This window comes from Epinephelus lanceolatus, chromosome 18 (assembly GCF_041903045.1).
Source record: "Epinephelus lanceolatus isolate andai-2023 chromosome 18, ASM4190304v1, whole genome shotgun sequence".
Classification (NCBI taxonomy): domain Eukaryota; kingdom Metazoa; phylum Chordata; class Actinopteri; order Perciformes; family Serranidae; genus Epinephelus; species Epinephelus lanceolatus.
This window is the reverse complement of record NC_135751.1, coordinates 5,397,704-5,419,935: the sequence shown is the minus strand read 5'-3', so window position 1 is coordinate 5,419,935 and position 22,232 is coordinate 5,397,704. Positions and strand designations below refer to the sequence as shown.

The window sequence follows — 22,232 nt, the reverse complement described above, 5'->3', positions numbered from 1 at the left end:
GGAATTGTGCAAATTTGCAGGAAGGCTCAATCAGTCTTTTTTCAGCATTGGCAGTATAAAAACAAAATCGGGGAGTGCAGCAAAATGCCGCCTACCTACTTTTGTTTATAGAATGCGCCTTTTTTGGGGCAATGGGGGGCATGAGCAAGTAACAAAACATAAAAAACTTTTTCTTCACATTCTATAACTTACTAATGACTTGCGCCTTGCTCCGAGGGAAGCCGTCAGTCCTTCGGCGATTCTCTCGTAAGTCGGCACATCCTTCACCATTCCTGTCATTTGACGGTTAATGGCCTCCTTGTTTGTGAGGGCAAGGAGGGCGCGCAATTCCTTGTCTCCCCAGTTGCTCATCTTTCCAGTGTCTGTCAGGTTTGCGTTTCCCTCTTGCTACTAGCTGCTCATTCCTGCTATCAGCTGTTTCCTGTTAGTCCACCGCCGGTGGGTCGCACGTGCGGCGTCATCAACAGCTCCTCCCACAAGTCATCAACAGCCCCTCCTGTTGCGGAAGGGCGCCTTATTTTTTTTAAACCAAAAAGGTTCCACCAATATGACTAACCTACGAGGCGGAAATTGGGCACCTCAGATCAACTCGCCAATTCGGCTCTGTGTGTCTAAACGCTCGCAGCTTGCCTGCAAAACGGTCCAACATTCGCCGAGAATCTAGCAGTGTAAAAGGGGCTATAGTGGATCAAAGCCTATGAAGGCCCATTTAGTCCCATTGTATTTATGACTCAGTATCACAACAAAATTCATGAATCAAAATGCTCACTATTGCTCACTGTACATAAGTTGATGATGACATGTAAGGCCAATTAATTAGTTTGAGTTATATCATGGATGAAAGCCCAGTTCACTTCCACCGTATGCAGAATTCAGCTGTTACATACAGCAAACAACTGTGTTCAAGTCAAGATAACCAGCATTCAGCACTCACAAGTTTGTAGTGCATGCAATGTCTTGTTTTTTTTAGTTAATTCTTCCTCTCTAGTAAAAGTTGTGTGAACCAGTGAAACCAGTTATGATACTGTTTTGTTGACAGGCTGACTGGTCGAGGCAGCCACAAAGTGTTACTTTATTGCAGGTTAAAATCTTAATGATCAGGTTCCAGATGTTTGCTCTCATGCTTGCACTCAGATGTGATTCCTGAGTGCTTACTCAACAATGGAAATGGACTCAAATGATAGTCTTTACTCTGCTGCTCAGCTTTTCTCAAACATCTGCATGTCGCCACACACGCGAGCATTACATTGACTCAGTGAAGGTATCACTTTGATCTCATCATCACACGTTTGTTTTAAAATGTTTTTAACAGTTTACCATAACCATGGCCAATCCTAACCCTCATCCTTTCGCCAAACTAAGCCTTAAACTTATAATCACTTTAGTTGTTCTTTTACCTCAGACAAGTATTAGGGTGTTTCGCCTTCCCCAGAGGTGTCATTTGGTGGTGTTTGTGACACATCTTTATCAGCTGATCTGTCAATCAGTTGATGTCAGGGAGGCGTGACCATCATGCCTCCCTGACATCAACTGATTGACAGCTCAGCTGATAAACAACCGCCACAAAGTGACACTTCTGATGAAGGCGGAAGTTTCAGCCTAAACATGTCAAGGTATGTAACACCCTAATACATGTCTGAGATAGAAGAACAACTAAAGGGATTATCAGAAACTGAAGACATAATGAACACCATTGAACAACTAAGCCTTAAACTGCTGCTGGGCCCCAAACTTTAAAGGGGCAGTTCACCCCTCTATTTTTCCACAGTATATGCCTGACCAGCTGAACCTGCAAGATAATGCTGGTAAACCAGTTTGGTTCTACTCCCCTCAGTACACATCATCTGCTACTGCTCAACAATGTAATGTGATTGGTGAAGGACACTGGCACATGATTGAAAAGGACCAGCTTAGTTAAAATCGGTGTATGTAATGTGTTTCTGCTTTGTTTTCATTGGAAGCCTGCCTTATTTAGTTTCCCTTTTAATATTGTAAATTATAACTACTGCACATGTAACCGCCTCTGTCCCCCTCTGTCTAGTGATTGAGGAGAAGGGAGTGAAGATGAAGCTGACAGTGATTGACACTCCAGGATTTGGAGACCAGATTAACAACGAGAACTGGTGAGTGGTTTGAATGTGGATACAAGAATGGACAGATGGACGGAGACAAAGAAGAAGATGGTGCTGTCTAAATCTGGCTACAACAGCATTTGCAAATAATTGAGTTCAGTTACTGTAATCCAAACCAGAAAGTTTGTCTTAAACCCCAACATTAGATGTGGGACCTAGTCATTGTTTTGCAAGTTACAAGTAACCTTACTCAGGTCTTTGTACTCAAGTCCTACACTTAAAGTTTGGAGTCCAGAAGAAGTCATAATGTGCTCTTGACCAAATATAATGACATTTTAATATCAGAGTAATAATATATTTCATTTGAAATTTTAATTTTGATTGTAAGATTTGTGTTTATTTGTTAAAAGTTGTTTAGCTATTAAGCTAACATTAGCTTGCCAACTATGTAAATATTACTCTTGACTTAGTGTTCTTTGTGCCACTACAAATGTTGATCAAAGCTGGACGTTGTTGCGTCTTTGGTCTTCTTCACCCACACATTTTGCATACTTGTTTATTGTCGAGTGCCGGGAGGTTTTTGTATGCAAACAAAATTATTTTTGGAATAATTTTTTCAGCTGGCGCTTAGTAACATTATATTAGGTTTTTATGTTTTTTTCATGCAACTTGATAGCACGTGTTCTCATTCCCAAATCGTCACATATACAGTGTACCAGGAATGAGTCCCAAAACCCAGAGATGAGTTGGCATTTTACCACTCCCGGTTCCCTCGTTCCATAGTCAGTGTTTTTTTAATGGTTTTTTGGTTAGATGCCTGAAATATGGTCTGCGGTTAACGCAAGCTTAAGAGACTTAAGTAACCGTACGTAGTTTGTTGATAGCCACAACGTTTGCATTTAGGCTTCAATGAAAAAATGGTCTTAATTTGTGAAGATTTTCTTGCTGAACAAAATGTGCCAGTATCATTAATGTTAGTTTGCCACAGAGCTTACTTTCAGCAATAATTCAAAATCCAATGGAAAAATCCCACAGGGTTTTTTGAGGGAACCAGGACGATGCTAACTTCCATGCCAGCCTACAAAAACATGTCAACCCTGAGACACTCTATTGTCATTTGGTCAGTGAACTTTGACATCTATATATGACACGCAAGGTATCCTGGGTGCATTTCATGTTGATTTTCAGGGACAGTGTGTCAAATTATGCGTATGCATCCAGTCTTTTTTCAAAATACACTTACAACTTTGGTAAAACCTTGCATTTACATTTATTTCCTTGTGCAACAAAAGCACATGGTCATGTTTAGAAAAAAACATCATGATTTGGTAGGGCTGAAACGATTCCTTGAGTAACTCGAATAATTCGATTACTAAAAAGGGGCTTCATTAAATCCAGTGCAACTATATGGCGCACTGAGTTTCTCGTAAATGTTTACTTCTGTTAGACAACCCACTTACGTTACTTCTGCTGTAGAGTTATAAATTAATCGTCAATAATCTGTCTGACATGTTGTAATGAAGATTGAAACATTAGTGCCATGATGGTTTGCAGGTAGGGCTACACGTGATGAGTTAGTGGCAAGGGCGCTATTAATAGCCACAGCCGTGCGTAATGGTCACGTGTAACGACAGCTGTTTTGTCGGAGAACCACGTTGGTGAGAGACAGTCTATAAAACTGCACTTCTTCTCTGCCGTATTTTTAACTGACAGATCTAATGAGGGTGTTTCTGCATCAATTTGTGTCTCACTGTGTGAGAGTAAACAGAGCTCGTGCATGTGCGCCCAGCTCCACAATGACTGAGATATAAGTGCATGTGAGGCTTTATGAATCCATAAGCTCCATAAGTTTAATATCCGGGCATAAAGGGACCTTCAGATAACTTAATCGAGCAGCCAGCAGGTCAGTGAGCGGGCTAACAGTAGTCCTGAGCAGAGTCTCCATAATTATGGCAACAATGACGCTGAGTGACAGACCTGCCATTTTGTGACATTCTCCTCTTGATTTAATATTTCTCCAGTAATATTAAACTCTTTCCACAGAAATACGGGACAAACTGCATCCCGTACTGAATCAGTAAGGGACAGTACATTTTATTTTTCAATATGGGACGAGGGGCAACTCGGGCGTCTCATGCCTTGGTGTGGCGCTGGCGTCAGTCACATCACTTATTCCCAGTTTTACTATCCTTACTTTTATCCAGACCTCCGCAGAAAAAGAGTCTGCTACATTTCAGAGCTGCATTTTCTCTTTTATACATTACTGTTGTCCTTAAATAAAGCTAAAGTAACTTCTTGAAAACACTATGATTTGGCTCTTCATTCATACGAGAAGCGAACACCAGGATTCAGGGTGAAAGTCAGCGGTAGTTTGACCTGTGCACCACCCTTCCTGGCCACTCTATAGGGACTCTCCAGCTCCTTAAATTATATTGTTGTCCAGTGGTGCCTCAAATTCACGCCACCTGGTGGTGTATCACACCATTGTAAAAAGATGTCAATTTTCATCAGTGTCTGACACCAAAATCACTGACCAAGTGGCTGTATTAGATCGCTTCAGAGTGAGAAAGATTTGGATTGGATGCTGGTTCAAACACAGTGGTTGCTGAGAATCAAAACATCAGCATTTGTTCATGAAATTAAGGAAAAAAGAATAGATTTGTGACACACTTTTTACATATCATACTTGTTTATCTTTGGGCTTTGGGGAAGGTATCAAGTATTTTCATGTCAAATGGCTCAAATCACGAGTCATTGGTGTTAAAGTCCAAGTTGAGTTGCAAGTCTTTTTTGATTTTGTCAACTCAAGTCATGTGACTCGAGTCCACACCTCTGCCTCTTATAGTCATGTGCCAAGTAACCTCAGTAATGACAACACAACGCAGACACAACAGGGCCTGTCAGGTTTTTCCTGCTTAATTTCCTGCTTGTTTCTGAGGCTTTTTGCCTGTAGTCTGGTCTGCAGCAGTAGAGCACGTGGTCAGTTGGATTGAGGACTTTGCTACATGTCTCTTTGGTTGTCTTGTCTGTTTGTTATGGATTATAGTCCTGCCCTGTCCTCAGCACAGTCTTATTCTCTTCACCTAATATGGTTGTAAGTCCTGTGTCTCAAACAGCCTCAGAGCTGAAAGGAAGCACTTAAACCTCAAAGTCAGCATTTCATACGAAATCCAGTGTGCTGGAGTGCTGAATGAAAACTGGGCCACACTATTACATTGGGTGACATCTTCCCTCATGACCATGGACAAACACACTCTGTAGACAGTATTGAGTTAGTCCCAAATAGTCTTTAGAGCACCAGTGTGTCCACTGTTAAAAATGATGGAGCCTTTGTTAAAATGGCACTATATATTTTTGAGTTGTTTGTTAACATTTCTGTCTTCAGCAGGAACTAATGGGTTTGGGGCAACAGGGTTATTAATTTATATTATTAATGTAAGAACAGATTAATATGCAGATTGCCAGTTTTGGTCATGGGATTGGTTATCACTGCCACTGTCACTGTCACTGCCACTATCACTGCCACTGACTGACTCCACTGCTCGTCTTTCCAGCTGGGAGCCCATAGAGAAGCACATCAATGAACAGTATGAGAAATACCTGAGAGAGGAGCTGCATATCAACCGCAAGAGGAGAATACCAGACAGCAGAGTCCACTGCTGCATCTACTTTCTCCCTGCCACTGGACACAGGTCAGTATTCAGTCACTCCTGGATTCAGCTTTGCACTAACACAGGGCTCACTGATTTATTTTGGTTTCTTTCCTAAAAGGCATGTTGGGCTTTATAGTCTCAGTCACATATTTCATTGACAAAACCATGTTGAATTAAACTAGCATCACCACAACACATTCAATAGACAAATTCTTAGTGAAAAGGAAGAGTGCTATTTAATGCCTCATTCATGCTGTCTTCTACACTGGCATTACATGTAGCAGGTCAGCTATGGCGTGACCTCAGAGCCTATGCACGTAGTTGCCGTAGGTGCAGCTAAACCCTGAACACAGAACGATGAATCCACAATCTTACACTGTGATGTTTAGCAGGTATAATGTTTACAATTTGTTCACCATCTTAGCATGAGCATTAAACACAAAGTACGGTTGATGGTGGCTGAACCAAAATTCATGGCAATCCATCCAATATTTGTTGAGTCATTCAACACAAACCGTCATACTGGTGCAAAAGTAAAAAGCATGGGGTCACTGGAGTTTATTGTCTGGAGACCATGGTTGCCTGTACCAAATTTCATGTTGCGATATTTCAGTCTGGAACAAAGTAGTGGAACATCACAGAGTCTTGCTGCAACATGGCTAAAAATACAGAGTTTGTTTTTCTTGGGTTTCAGCTTGGCTGGGATGTTATTTCATGCACTTTTAACATTTTAACAGTGTTACATTCTTGCTCCATAGACCTCCATTGTCCATCTGTATGTGTCTCTAGGTTACGCCCAATCGATGTTGAGTTCATGAAGAGGTTGGGAAAGATAGTGAGCATCGTACCTGTCATCGCCAAAGCTGACACGCTCACCATTGAGGAAAGACAGGAGTTTAAAGAGAGGGTGAGGGAACACTCACACACACACACACACACACACACACACACACACACACACACACACACACACACACACAAACAACTAACGCTTGTTTTCTATAGATCACCTTAGTGTCCTGCAGATGATGTTCTGATTGGATTGCAAAATCTGTTTTCTTGCTTAAGTTAAGGTTCATTACAGCACCTGTCGTCATGGCCATGCTCAATCTCATGTCTCCTGCCTTAACATATCACCTTCAGTGTTAACCAGTTAACCTGACTCGTTTGACCTGTGTTTAACCTTTGACCCTTCAACAGATAAGGCAAGACTTAGCAGCCAATGGGATACATGTTTACCCACAGAGAGAGTATGATGAGGATCCAGAGGAACGCATCCTCAATGACAGGATCAGGGTAATGTCTCCACTCCTGACTTTGTCTTTTATTACTCTTCATTCTACTAGATATACAGATTATTGGGTTTGGTGTAGACGTTGTGCTAGACTTTTTCCTCGCTGGTCATTTTGACCAACAGGATCATAAAAATCCGGTCATAATCTCTTTTTACCGGTCATTTTAATTTTCGTTTTTTAAATGATAATAAAGATATTCAGAGACATTTAATTTTCATTCGTTCGTTTTTAATAAATCCAACAAGCAAGTTATAAAGTGTGCATTAATAAAGACATGAACGAAAAGATGAACAGACATCCACACACCGCAGTGCTTCAGTTAGGCGTCTGGTCTATTTTTCATGCGAGCCACGAGCACTTCTGTCAAGCTGGATAGAGCAGATCGTACCAAACAGGAAGTTTTGTGTCACCGAGCCTACAGACATAACTACATAAATAAAATGGACAGAAGAATATGCCAATGTGTCAATACATGGACAGGCAATGACAAATTGTCATTAACTTAATATGTTATAAAAAAACGATGAAAATATGGACTTACCCATGTTTAAAATGACCTGTTGAAGTGAAAAAACGAGTACTGATGGGAACAGACGAGTGGAGTCGATGTTTAACCGGTGCGGAGAGTGCAGGAGAAATGCGCTGCCTGTGTGGACAGTCAAGCGCCTGCGAGTATACTCGCAGGACTTCTGCGGCACTAACGCATCTGGTGTGTCCAGGCCGTTATGTCAACAACGCTATATGAAGCAGATGAATGACTTTTTCTCTGCAGTGTAAAAACGGCAGCCACTTAAACCACTGACTGTGCACTCCACCGCCAAGTGGGCAGGGGTGGTAATTGCAACCAGTCAAAATGACCGACAGCCTTCAGATTTTCTGGTCATTGTAGTAAAAAAAACAGTCAATGACCGAGAATATCCGGTCAACGCGAACCCTGGTTTGGTGTGTATATTATAGTTAACTCGTGTTGTCTTTTAGAGGGACAGTAGGTGCTTCTAAAAGTCAGGGATGCTTTCTTGCTAGGACAGGTACCTCCAAGTCGGGCTCTACAGAGGCAAGGAAAGACTCCTTCCTAGCATTCAGAGAACCCGTAATGTAACAGTCAAGGAAGTATGCAGGTTCTAACATTGATCGTGCACTACAATTTAAAAACAGTGGACAGAACAGACGCAGTATTTCCAACTAGGTGGCATGGGTGGTATCTGTTTTTTCATACCTTCATACCTTCCTGACACTTTACTTGGGTGTACATATATGACAGTATTTGTGTTTAAAAAACAAACATGAAAGCTGAGCTGCTGTATATCATGGTCTAGCCTACAGTGTTGTGTTTTTAATATGCAATAAGCCTACTTATATAAGTCTTACTCGGTTTAAATACTTAAGGCCTATAGAATAATGAATAGATAGAAAATAAGCACCTTTCTCTCTGGAGGACCTGATGACACATGTTGCCACAACAGATACCGACACATCGGTGTGCATCACGTGGTGTATAAACTGCTGTTGTAGTTGGAAGAAGTCATCTAAAGATAAAGTTACATGTGACAATACTTTCAAACGGGGGCCGTGGAATTTTCCCTTTTTATTTGTCCTGTAATGGTATCCCCACCAATCGCAATCACCATCTTTCTCAACTCAGCTGTCTGTTCCACCAGTAGAGACTGACCTCTGGTGATGTGTGCTGTGTACTACATCACCCCAATACAGCATCTCTGTCTCAGTTTAATAGAAAGAGGAGCGTCTGTGTTTTTGACGGTATTGAAAAGACACCTTTGGAATTTTTAAACACCCTGATTTACCATAATACATTGATAACACCTGGCCTATTGCTAACTGCACGAAATTGGTGAAACTGAGTCAGAGCATCAACATTAGTTTGCTCACAGGTGGAGACTGCACTGTTGGTGCCTTTGTCAATAACGTAGTCAGGAAGGTAAAAAATTAAGATTATTATTTAAGATACTTGAATTCAGTTGCATGGTGCACTATTGGCGATGCAGTCACTTCGCTCTCCTTCTGCGCCATTTTTTAAAGACAAGCACATCCAAGACCCAGCAATGCATCAATGCCCTCGCCTTATGAAAGCTAGAACAAACTTTTATATTAAGCCTAGGCCTTGACCTAATATGAATGAAGATTTAGCATTTTCTTTGTACATTTCTCCCCTCATATTTGTTCAGAAACAGATTTTGACTGCAGAGGTGAAATAACAGTACTTTTACGAGCATATTTTCCTCATTTCCAAATCGGTGGACGGGACCAATGCATCATGCGCATAGGACTGTGGGGGCTTTAAGACCACCGAGCATACAAACAGACGTTGAAAATTCTCTGAACAAAGAACAGTCCTTGGTAGAATTGGAAGGATACCAGGCATCTAAACAGTCCTTCGGTGGGATATGAAGATGTAGCATCTTTGAAATGCAGCTGTTTGAGGATCCTTCCTTGACTTCAAGAACCACTGCCTGTGTCAAAATACAGTCTTGAAGCCTTAACTATTTTAGTTTATACTGTCCTCACATTGTAACCCCAACCTAAGCCTGCTGAGTCTGTAAGTGCACTGTCCTGGAAGGGCAGTCAGAAGCCAAAGGGGTACACAAGCAATGCATACAATAAGTAGAATGATGGGATCACGGTCAATATACAGGTGGCTCATAATTCCTGGAAAGTATTTTTGTTTGCACAGACATTCATTTAATTAAATGAAGAAAAACCTAATGACTAACTGAAATAAAGAAGTAATACTTCAAGAGGACTTCACTGTCATAGTCATAAACCTATGCTCTCATATGGTTTGACTTGCATTATATGCATGTTATAATATGCAACCCTTATGTAAGATAATTGTTTTTACTGTGAAGGGATCAGCATCTGCAATCATTTATTCAAAGTGTGCTGATACTGCAGGATGTCATATGTTATAATGAATAAATCATTCTTGAGATGAGCCTGGAGTGACTGAAAGGTGCTTATATTGTGTGTGCAGGAAAACATTCCCTTTGCTGTGGTTGGAACAGACAAGGAGCACCAGGTGAATGGAAACAAGGTGCTGGGACGGAAAACAAAGTGGGGAATCATTGAAGGTAAAGCATCAGTTTAACATCAGTGCGACCCATTACATGTGGTATTAAGATTTACTTCTTGCAGTTACCACTGTAAACAGGTTGTTATCAAACTTTGACAAAGCAGATGTAAAGGTGCAGTATAGGCTTCTATGTCTACAGCAGCTGCCCGTAACTACAACAACATGTGATGGTGATATTTCTACACTCCCTGGGTACATGTGTGCGAACTGTTTCTATGCCAACATTAAGTATTAAAATTTTACAATGCTGTCTTCATGCATCCACACATTGCCCCTCATTTATAAACAAACATATGACACAAAAATGGGTGTATGGTCATTATTAAAACAATATCAATATTATTGAAATTGTTATCCAGTTCACAGGTATATCATATCACTGTTATGCTGACGACATTCAACTATATGTCTCATTTAAGCCTGTTAGCATTGACAAATTTGCTGTCCTCCACCACTGTTCGATAGCCATCAAGGATTGGATATCAAACAACTACTTACAGTTAAACACAGATAAGATGGAGGTTCTGATAATTGCTTCAGATAGTATAGCTTCAAAGGCTATCCACAGTAGGTCCTTTTTTCAGCTACTTGGTCAAATTTTAGGAATCTTGGTGGTTATTTTTAATCAGGCCATGCATTTTGATCACCACATTAAATCATTGACCCATACTTGTTTTCTACAACTAAGGGTACTTTCCCACCTTAACTTTTTGGTTAAGTTAAAACAACACTCAGGTCCCTTTGCACAATTAGTACAGTTTGTTTGGGCTGGTGTGTAGGCTGTCAAGTCAAACCCTGGTGCCCACGAAAAGGTTAGTCTTAGTCCGCTTCAAAATGTACTCTGATGCGGTTTGTTTGTGGTATGAAAGAAAACAGACCAACCACAGGATTTTATGATAGCCGATATGTGATTTTAGCATGAATTAAATAGCTTAACCAATAATCAGTTAATCTGCTGATAGTGAAATCTGTCTGCAATCTTGTAATTGATCCTGATAATGCCATGTATATCCCTCAACTATCTATGCTAATGCATACACGTAACCATATGCACGTTAGTGTTGGTATTTCCCTGATTAAAAAGCTGTTAAAATTTTGTACTTTGTCTGTTCATTACGTCCGTTAAAAAATGTGTGACAGTGATCCCACAGTATTAAGCCCAGAATCACAACTGTACAAGACACTTTCTTTTCATCCTGTCTCTATGTTAGTCATTATTCATAACATGTCATTGATTTGCAGTCTAATAATTGCCTCCTAATAATGTTTAGTTATAATCAGTTATTTCTCTATGACCTCTTTGTAAAACCAAAGAACATAAATAGGAACACTTTAGAAGCATTAAAGTGCTGCTGCATAAACTTCTGTCAGTCACCAGAATTTGATTTCCCCACGCGGGTCCTGATGATGCAGGATGACGAATGCCAAAACTGTCCAATCAACGAGTTACCTGGCAATCTGTAGAACCTCATGTTAACTCCTCTTGGTTTGTTTGCAAAAAGTCAGTATGAACAGGAACCACAAAACCACAAAAACTAAAATGCAACAATGGATATTTTTTCCTCTGGTGCAACCAAATGAAAAGAATTACAGGTGTGAAAGCACCCTAAGAAATATTGCAAAGCTCAGGACGGTTGTGTCTCAGCCTGAGCTGAAGATGATTATTTATGCTTTTGTGTCCTTCTAACTAGACTGCTGTTGTTGTGTTGTATGTTTCATTGTATTTTCTGAAGCCCTTTGGGAATTTTATTTCTGTTTAAGGTCAATATCAAATAAATAGTTTTATTATTGTTATTATTATTATTATTATCATAGAAAGGCTATATTATTACTATATGTAGGCGATAGGCAGCAGTGATTTCTTTTCATACTGCATTTTTTCAACTTCCTTTGATGACACTTTTCAGCCTGTTCGATAGAACCAACAGGTTGAATTGGACCTGCAACTTCAGCGTTTCCATTTCTAGCATAGAGAGGTTTCTCCTCTTGGCCTAGACCCACAATATGTTGGTTCGGGATATGTTAATAACAACTGTTTTCTGCTGCTACATTTACCAACACCTAATGATTCCTACACTATGATTAGCGAGATAAGAATATTTGATGAATCATACATGAACCCTAATGTAAGATGATTTCTATGCTCCGATCTGCCCTGTTTTGTAAGATAAGTTGATTAATGAGGGCCAGTGTTTCCAAGTGGTTTATGGTGAGACCTCTTTCCACAGAGAAACACCTGAACGACATAAAAAATGGCTAAATTTCTCATTCTTTGCCCTATTTTCAGTTTCAGAGACAGCCGGCTCACCAAATTGTTATTTCATGACACAATGTTGCCCATGCATACAACATAAATGAGTGACACAGCTTCCATGTATCATAGGCTATGTCTGTTTAAAATATATTATCCCAGTAAAAAGTTAAATGACAAAAAAATATCTTAACATTGCTGACACACATCCCCACCTGTGAGTCACACTGCTGGTTGGTTACTTTTTATTGTGGTTTAACACAGCAATTCACCATATAGTTGTTCTCAACCTGATATAAAGGTTTTCTTGATACATATGTATATGTAAAACTGATTAGTCCAACAAAAGATCAAGTCTACATCTGTGTGAATGACTGCTTTTGAAAGTCTAATGTAAAACAAATATTTTCTCTTTCCACAGTTGAAAATGTGGCGCACTGTGAGTTTGCCAATCTGAGAGATCTACTCATCAGGTAAGTTTGACTGTGCTGCTTATTGTTACTGTATGAGGTATGTGCATATGACCATGGACATCTGTGGGAGGGGCTTAGGACACTGAGAGGAGAGGGAAGAGCTGCAGGAGGGAGGTGTATTTTCAATGCCATTTTTTGTTTGTTTTTCCCCTTCCAGATTTCTGTCTACCTCAGCTTTAATGGTGTTTAGGTGACAAAGACATGCATAAGACAGAGTCATAGAGAGGTCAGGGAGGCAGTGGGATGCTGCAGTCAGGAGGATGTTCTTACAGCAAGCTTTTCACCCTGTTTTTGTCACTGCAGTAGAAACAGTCTTGTTAAAACATTCGGAGGCCTTAAAGGCGTAGAGTGTGTCACAAGTCTAACAAAAACAAAATTTGAGGTCAAAGGTCCACATACTAACTTTTTATGGTATACTTTGAGTTTCATCAGTGAATGGAGAAGTATGTATGTATGTATACTTCTATCTCTGTTCATGGTTGGTGCTGTCTTTAAAATTGATAATTGTTCTCTCCCTGTTAATGGCAAATACACATTGTACCCACTTCTGATTGTCCCGTGATGTAAACAGCTCTGCAGTGTGTTATCAGACTTCTCCAATTGACTAAATGATTTTTAGTTACAGTGTTTACAAAAATTACAATTTAAGAGCACATTTCCCGCAATGTAAACAAACTGGCAGGAACCACACGGCTCATCATGGATTATCTCTTGCATAACATCAAATCTATTATTCTCTACTCACTGCAATGAGACAGAGATAATCCACAAAACACCTTTTACAATGCATGTCTGATCTTTGTATTACTGTGGAATGTAGATTACAGTGCAGCAGTGTGGCTGTCACTGTGACTTCTGTTTCCTTGGATTGTCTGTCTGTGTTCTTAGTTCTCTGTACATTAATTACAAAAAAAATTATTGTACATGGGCCATTCTTTGTTGTCTATACGAGTCACTGCTGGTGGCAAATGAGTTTCCCCATTGGGAATTAATTAAGCTTTGAATCTAATCCAATCATTTGGTGGCAGAAAAGAGACTCCAAACCTTGGTTTTGGAGATTCTGGAGGGGCAAAGTAGATGACATCCTGGTCATCAGACAGTGGATTAGTAGACTTGGATGGTCAAATAGCTTTCGAAACCTATTCCTACCACAGCTTTCAGATGTGGGATTTGAGGGGCTGTGTCCGACCATTTCTGTAACTTTCCCTAATTGACAATGCAGCATTAGCACCCACTTCCCACCCTGATTAGTCAGTTCTGTGAACAACCTGTACAACAGTATTTTTGTCTTGCAGAGAATGTCTGAAATTGTGACATTAGCCCCACTTGTAAACAAACAATGTCTGCCGCCTCTCTATGACAGCACTTCCAACAGGGTCAACAACACATCATTCAAACCACTTTTATTCTAGGCTCATGACCACCACATTCATTAGGGTGTCTTATTGAGTTCATTGTTGGAGTATGTTCCTCGTGTAACCCCGAGAAAGAGCGGTGTCAGCATTCCTGACAGGATAATAAGCATCCTTCCTGTAACTGTAGAGCTCCAACAGGGTTGTTTCCCTGATACCCACTTTGTTCATGATTTTTGTGGACAGAATCTCCAGGCTGCTGGCCTCATGTGGCAAACAGCAGAGCTCGTCGCTAGTGTTCCTTAAACTTAACTGAACCCCAGTTCTGTATTTCAAAAAATTCACAAAAATACCTGTAGAATGTAGACCAACAATAGCTTTGTTGGTAAAAATCTTTTTTACACAGAGATCCCAGAAGCAAAAGAGGTATGACGTGGAACACAACAGCGGCAGCGTTTAGTGTGACATACAACATATGCATCAGGCAGCACTTTTAAAAAAAATTACAATGTGTTAACTTGGCAATATCTGTCATTTACCGTCCTTGTAATATGGCGGCTGATCTTGTCCTCTGCTCGGAGGGTAAAGAGCTCCTGGACCTCATTGTTTTTCTCTTGGCGGTGGTGGGTCGCAAACAAGCACGTTCTCAAAACATCATACTCATCCCACCCGTGGTCCCGTCCTTTTATACAGAACAGAGAGGCAGAATAACAGCTGAACATTCCTGCCTTGAACAGGCAGTGCCAAAGGGGCTTGTGTCTACACAGGATACATTCAGGCAAGGTGTTGAGTTTAGGCCACTCAACACACAATCACTGTGGTTACGTGCTTAAAATGGATGAAAATAGACTTGAAGCATGAACATGGGTCTTGTTAATCCATTAGTGTGAGTGAAATTAAAGAGGGTGCATGTGAAATTAAATGATATTTAGAAAATCCGTGTTGAATTATGAATATACAATTTTGGTAATATCCCTAATTGCAAGGATTGTACAAAACTGTAAGCTCTTGCAAACAATGCAGGGCTCTGTCGTTTCTTACGATTGCTAGATAAATCAATTCTGGAGGACTGACATATTAAAATGTCAATTATTTCACCTCCTCAAGAAGGACATAGAGAGTAGCAAACTGAATATTAAGTTGTCAATCTCTCTCTGTGTTTTTGGCAAAGGTCTCACTTGCAGGACCTGAAAGACGTGACACACAACATCCACTATGAGACCTACCGCGTACAACGGCTCAACGAGAGCAACATGAACTTCAGTGAACTGGGACTGTCCCCCTGGCCACTGGAGAACGGAACTGCTGACAAATGCGAATCAGAGAGCCACCTCTGATGTCTCCATCCCTCTTCCTGCACCTGCCAGAGGATGGCTGATGCTCCTCATCCAATCAGAACGAGAGATGTGAAAAAGAAAGCTTTTTTTTTTTTAATTTCCCTTTTTCCCCCCAACATAACAAAATGAGATGGAAAAATATTTTTTTATTGTTTTTCCTATGTTTTTCTTCAGTATGGGACAAACTAGTAGTTTTTAAATGAGATATTCTGTTTGAGTTTTTACACGAGACATAAGTAATGCATCAAATATGGATATATGTGAAACAAATGTGGGCTCATATATATTTTCTGTAAGGATGGTGACATATACAGGGCAGGAGAGAGCAGTTAGCACAGTGAGAGGAAACATAAACTAAATCTCCCAGTGGTGTCTAGGAATCTTGGGCATCCGCTATATAAATTATACACTTTGGCCAAAAGTATGTGGACGATTGAAGCCTTTTCACCCAGCGTCAGAGTTTGACCTTACTAATGCTGTTGTGTCTGAAAGGGAGAGAATACCTGCAGCAGGTTTAACATCTGGTTTAAAGACTTAAACCAGGAGAGTCAAGGCTGTAAGAGAAGCACATTACGTAATGCTCATGGTGTCAGCATCATGCGTTCAACTTTGGCGTGTGGGTGGAATGTTCAGGTGTCCTCATACTTTTTACAGGTGTCCACAAATGAAAACTAGTCATTATGTCATCGGTTTCGTATATAATACGCCAGTGGAAGTATTTGCCCCATAGTCTTGCTCAGTACTCCACCCAGTGGATAAAATGAGCAGTAAGGGTTTATTTTGAGATGCTTGTTTAAAAAAGAAAAACTAACAGGCTTGATAACACAAGGTGTGCTCAGTATAAATTCTAATTGGTGGAGGTGGGGTCACTGACTTTCCAAGATTATGATCAAGTCTTATTTTAACATTTCACTGAGCCATATCAGGTTCAGGATAGGATAGTTGATGTGTCTGTTATAACCTTTACTTTTTATAATTAGTGGTGTATTTCAGTTTTTTTGTGGATTTTATCCTGTTACCTTCTCAGAACTGCAGCTCTGCAGTCCTACAGTCAGAGGAATTTCATTGAATGGGCACCTGACTTCATCAGATCTGCCCTCTTTTTTGCAATCATTAATTGTTTAAAATAATGGGCATTAATAGAAATATTGTTTATACTTCCATTTCATCGCAGCAGTGTGGCAAGATTGAATTCAGGGATAGACTGATGATTTTGCTGCACCTATTGAATAATGATCCTTATGCAAGATTAACAGATTTATTTTATGTGGTTTTCTTGCTAAAACAATTAATGCATGCAATATGCTTTTAGCCAGTAAAAACCGTAACTATATTTTTGTGCAAAAGACGTTCATAATGCAGTCCCAAAATAGTGAATTACATCCTGACAGCACCACGTGACAGTATGACAGTATCAATACAGCACAGTTAAAAAGAAATCAAGACAGCTACCCTGTCATTACAGTGTTGTAACTCATGTATGAATCCCAGCCCAGTCGCGATGATGACAATGTTGGCATTGTATGTTTCTGCAAACCATGGATACATTACATTTGCATATGTCTTTTATCAATATCCTTAAAGTGACATTGGACAGGACCAGATTTTGTGATCATGAGGTGGAGGGAATGGTGGATGGCATGATGCCAAGGCAGTACACCTGCGAAGCTGCAGACCACTGTTTGAGACAATAACAAAATTGGTTGTGATTTAGTGAGTCATTGCTGCTTTTCCAACTTTAGGCACCAAAGATTGGTGTTTTGTCGCAGGGGCAGGGGACTTGGATTTAAGCTAGTGCTAAGTTAGCCTAGCTCATAGCAGGTAACTCTAACAAGCCTTTACAGATGTTGACAGAGGGATGTAATCAGTGCCATTATCCCTGTTTGTGTTTGTCTCTCTCTGTGAAGGCCAGCTTGTCACGGATCAGAAAGGTGGAAATACTCTGCCTTCAGATGTGATCAGATGACGAGTTGTGTTGAATTATTTGACATCCCACCTAACCCACTCCTCTGTTGGTTTCTTTAAATATGCTGAAAAGGGAGAGTCCTGGTATTTTTAAAGAGTAACTAACTTTTCAACCTATTTTCCCATGTTTTTGTGTCTAAGTGACCTGTGGGAACAACATTTTTTAAATAGGTCCAGTATTGAAAGAGGCCGCCGAAACCAGCAGCTGCAGAACAGGCTGCAGTGTAACCATGCAGATGTAAGTTGTCAATTTATGTCTTCTAAGTTTTTTTTGCCACTGACAAGCTCACATTGTTATTATGTGTATCTTACAACATTATGAAAAGGTCACTGCAGAGAAATGACACGTTTCACCACCTTTCATTTGTTCTGTTCTGTTGTGTGTCCTGGTCTCCCTGATTTAGACAGAAGAGTGCTGATAATGGTGTTTTGGAATACAGAAAACACATCTTGCTCTTATCTAAAAGACTTTTAATGTTGTGGCTGAATATATGGCTGATTTTGACAGTATGAAAAAACCTGTGAGAAAGAGAATTGTCCTTAAAACGAGACTTGGGCATGAAACAAAATGGAACAAGCAAAAATACGGAAAACATTTTTTTCTGTTGTATCCTTTCTGTTATGTTGAAGGACACTCAGAACAACAATGTAAGCATGTCAGTGTCAAAAACAAGCAATATTAATTGATGTACACGGGGCGCACCTGCCTCCAAATGGTTACATGGTAGCCTATTTCCACTGCTACAGCGCTCTCACTCAATACTGGACCAAATTAAAGCGAGACAAGGCTGTTCTAAAACAAATTTCATATGTTTTCCCACAAAAAGCAATGTACCCAAATTCGTACATATCCCATGTATTTTGAAAGGCTGCGATCACGTAACTAATGCACTGAAAGTAGTAAACAAGGAAGCAGTCCAAAGTCCTTGTTAGGAGGTAGGTTGGGGTGGCGGATGGGTCACAAAAAAAAATTGACTTTAGCCTGGCTTTAGACTTTCCCCTGAAGTCATGTGTTCGGATCTGTGTGAACTTTGAGTAAACTTTGAGTTATGTTAAGGTACGTCCTCACCATGTTTCTTTTCCTAAACCTAACAACAGTAACTTGCCTAAACCTAACCTCCGTAACATCACGTTAATTGCATAACTGTATGTTAAGGATGTAATGTCATTCGTGGGGTGCAAATTCGTTGGATATCATACAAACCGTTCTATAAGAATCTGTTGCTTAGACACATGAACATGGGAAAATAGGGGTCAGGTTGAAATGAATACTGAAGTTCCCCTTTAAAGTTTTTCACTGCCCTCTCTGGTTGAGAATTTGAAGTGTGTTTCTAGCTTTGGGTGTGGTCAAATGTGTTCTCTGTTGCACATGTAACCCCACCTGTAAAAACACACCCTGGAGTTCACTTATACATCACTGCTGCATAGTGAGAAGATAAACCACAGGAAGTCAGCAGAAACAACAGTTTCCACTGTAAGTTGTTCCTAATAACAGTTGACAAAAAAAAATATGTGCCTTAGCACCATCATCTGATAAGGTGTCTGAATTGGGTGGTTTGATCCTTTCATCAAAAATGACCAATACTCCACTTGGCCTTGGCGGGGTTAAGCTTCTTTCTGTCTTGTCATTGACTCATGCAGTGCTTTAGTGGCGCTGATCACACAGTCATACGCTGGGTTTTGTTATTAATATATCTTTCTGCATCACAGCTGGGTGTGTCCAGGGGTGGTACATTGTACTTTTGACCACACCCAACTGTGTGTGCAGCAGTGCGCTGTAAAGTGTTGTCATGTACACGGTTAAGACACAGGTGCAGCAACTGCTGGATGGCAGCACAAGTAGGATTTTCAGCCTGGGTGTACTCTTAAAAAAGTAACAGAGGGTAATAAATGGAGGAAAGGATCATAAGTATAATCCATATTGATCCATATTTGTGTAAGCATGTCCTGTTACATCTTCATAGTCACTTCATTATCCAGCACTGATAGCTTACACCTCCATAATGTTCAGTCAGCTCCAGTTTACGCTGTAATAATTGGACTGTGCTGTATTGTATGTAATGTTTTCTCCCAGCCATCATTAGTTTACAGAGAATTACTTAATAACTCATTTTCTGTTGTGTTTCAACTTGCATGCTATTAATTTAACAGTTTATCTTCTTCAGTCCCAGTATGTTTATGATTCAGATTCTCAAAAGTCCATTGGACCGCACATTTTTGTAATCCAAGAAAAGCTGTGTAAGCATGTTTTCTCTCTTTTACATTGTACATTTATAATGGCTGTTCAGTGCGCTACTGTGGCCACTGAGCAGCTGGAGCAGAATTGTATGTATATGGTAACAAAGTTTGACTCTCTGTGCCTTGGTTTTGCCATCATGGGTGATAAAAGTAACATTTTCCTCACTTCATCATTGACATTTTAGATCTAGTGATGCAGCTTTTAACAGCATGTAATTCTGACTCATACAGGTTTTAGACAAGTCCAGATTAACCCAGTTGTCAAGATATCAAACTCATTATAGTTGTACCCAACTTTCCAACTGCAGACTGGTACCGGATTATGGAGCACTTGCTGCCAAGCCATGAGAAAACAATATAATTTGACAAAATGACATAATTTTATAGGGTATTATAAACATGGCAACATCATTGCATCTTTTCTTATCTCCACATTATTTGCAAGTAGATTTGCAATGCCCAGGAGGAATAAAGGCTATGTCATCTCACAGAAACATGTGAAATGACCCCGACCTCTTCTCAACACAGTATGTGGTCGTACATAATATATTAAATTGCATGGCTGTGTAACACTGATGGATGCACCCAGACCACTCGGTTAGGAATCAGTGCATCCACCACAACAAAGAATCCTAATTGACTTCCCATTGACACTGTTTTTGTGGTGCCAACGCATAGTTTTGACACATTACGGGCCATCACCATGTACTGTATGTAATGTGGTGTCCAGTGGTGGTGGTCATTTCACATATAACTGTGAGACCAGGCTGAGTGAAAGAGGAAGTGTGTGACAGTGAGTGCAGCCAGTGCTTGGCATTAGCCTAGCAGCTACTGATCAGTAATAGATGAAATAAAGCAAATACAGCTTAAGGTCACAGGTCGGGTTTGGGTCTTAAATTTGGCAGAAAGTCAGGTTCAGTCAAGTCGGGACTTTAAGGTGCAGGTAGTTAGTATGATGCAGACTTCTGGTGGTGTGTCCCTATTGATATTCCAACTAGCAAGATATAACTAAAAATAAAACCATGAAGAGAACTTGAGAGTTTGTGTGGGGGAGAAAAAGGCACATTATAAAAGTATAAAATGTGTCCTATAATGTTCTAACCTTAACTGCAGATATGATACCCTGTCCAACCCCATCCCCACCTTTTGTAACAACTTCGTCAATATAAAGCAGTTTACGGCGCAAAAACGGTTGCACATTTTTAACTGAAATCATTTTGTTTGGACTAAATGCAGATGTGAGAGTTGGTGAGACACACAGATGTTACTCACAACATTAACAACAGCTCTCTTCTCATCAAGTGTCCCAGTAAGCCAGTTTGGCAGTGAGCTAGCATGTAGCTAAAATGCCAGGACCCTAACTGAAGCAGCTAAATGGAATTCAGTCATTATTCATTTTATGATTTAAACCTTTATTTTCTCTACTGTGAAAAAGCTCCATCAGCATCTGGTTTAGCAGGATTTTATCACATAATGGCTTGTTAAATGTTAAAACGACTGTTTATGTTAACATGGCAAAGCATGCTCAGCTGGCCTTGTATAGATGAATGAAGAAGAGAGAAGCTGAATGGACCCTTCTCTGTAACTTTTACAACACATAATGTGTACATATGCTAATATGTTAGCATATACAGTGTAGAGTAATAGTGGAAACATGATAACACTTGAGCATAATGAGGCTTAGCGTTGGTCTCACTGGATCCAGTTGCTACGTTTTTGCTGTGCAACTAAAGAACACAAGATAAATCTTCAAAATGATGGCGCAACTAAGTGGTAACCAAAATGTCAGTTTCCCTCTGACGCCACCTGTGACACCAAACCCTCCACAGTCACAATTCAGTTTGATTCCCATCACATTCAGCCTGTCAGACAGTATTACTGTCCTCATACCTCTCAGCTCTGCTCTGTATCCTGAACCTCTGTGTCAACCTCCCACCCTTGTATTTTACACTCAGCATGTACTAACAGTCCCTGTATGATTATTGTTTTTTATAGTATTAATGATACACTTGTTAACACTGTTGATTTACAATTAAATACTTGTCACTTTCTCAGTCCAGTGTGGAGTCATTATAATAAACCTACTGATTTATGCCACTCTGTTGCCTTTCCCACTGTACCACCTCTGAGGCTGTAGTACCAACTACAAATTAGGCTACTGTTGTGGGGCCCCAGACCACCAGGGGCCTCAAAAGAATCCTGGTTCACTGTGTGCCATCTAGATTGTCGTAATAAAGTTGCACTTTAAACCGCAAGTGTTGCCAGAGGACATCTTTTTCCAGTGGCAATTGTTTGGGTATTTTCACCTCTAAATGCAACAATATCACTAAAGATGCTCTAGCATTACAGTCTGAAGTAATCCTGTGACTTGTAAAGGGGCACTGTTGCAAAATAAAGTTTTAAGACCTTTATTATAAGAAGTCATATTAGGGGCTTTACACATGCCCTGTTTTTTGCGCCCTCAAATTAATTATTTTAAATGTAGAAGCATGGCAGGCACATTCAAAT

At 40.1% G+C, this 22,232-nt stretch overlaps 1 protein-coding gene across 3 annotated transcripts in view; it reads left to right on the top strand.

Annotated features, from left to right (window-relative positions):
• Positions 1 to 17,515, top strand: part of septin12 (septin 12) — a 117,269-nt gene extending 99,754 nt beyond the window's left edge. For all 3 annotated transcript variants that reach the window (XM_033644104.2, XM_033644105.2, XM_033644106.2), the window contains 7 exons: positions 2,042 to 2,123; positions 5,627 to 5,764; positions 6,515 to 6,632; positions 6,926 to 7,021; positions 10,010 to 10,106; positions 12,781 to 12,832; positions 15,356 to 17,515. In XM_033644104.2, the coding sequence (XP_033499995.2) occupies positions 2,042 to 2,123; positions 5,627 to 5,764; positions 6,515 to 6,632; positions 6,926 to 7,021; positions 10,010 to 10,106; positions 12,781 to 12,832; positions 15,356 to 15,521 (749 nt within the window). In that variant the 3' untranslated portion in view covers positions 15,522 to 17,515. The remainder of the gene's footprint in view (positions 1 to 2,041; positions 2,124 to 5,626; positions 5,765 to 6,514; positions 6,633 to 6,925; positions 7,022 to 10,009; positions 10,107 to 12,780; positions 12,833 to 15,355) is intronic.
• Positions 17,516 to 22,232: the final 4,717 nt, after the last annotated feature.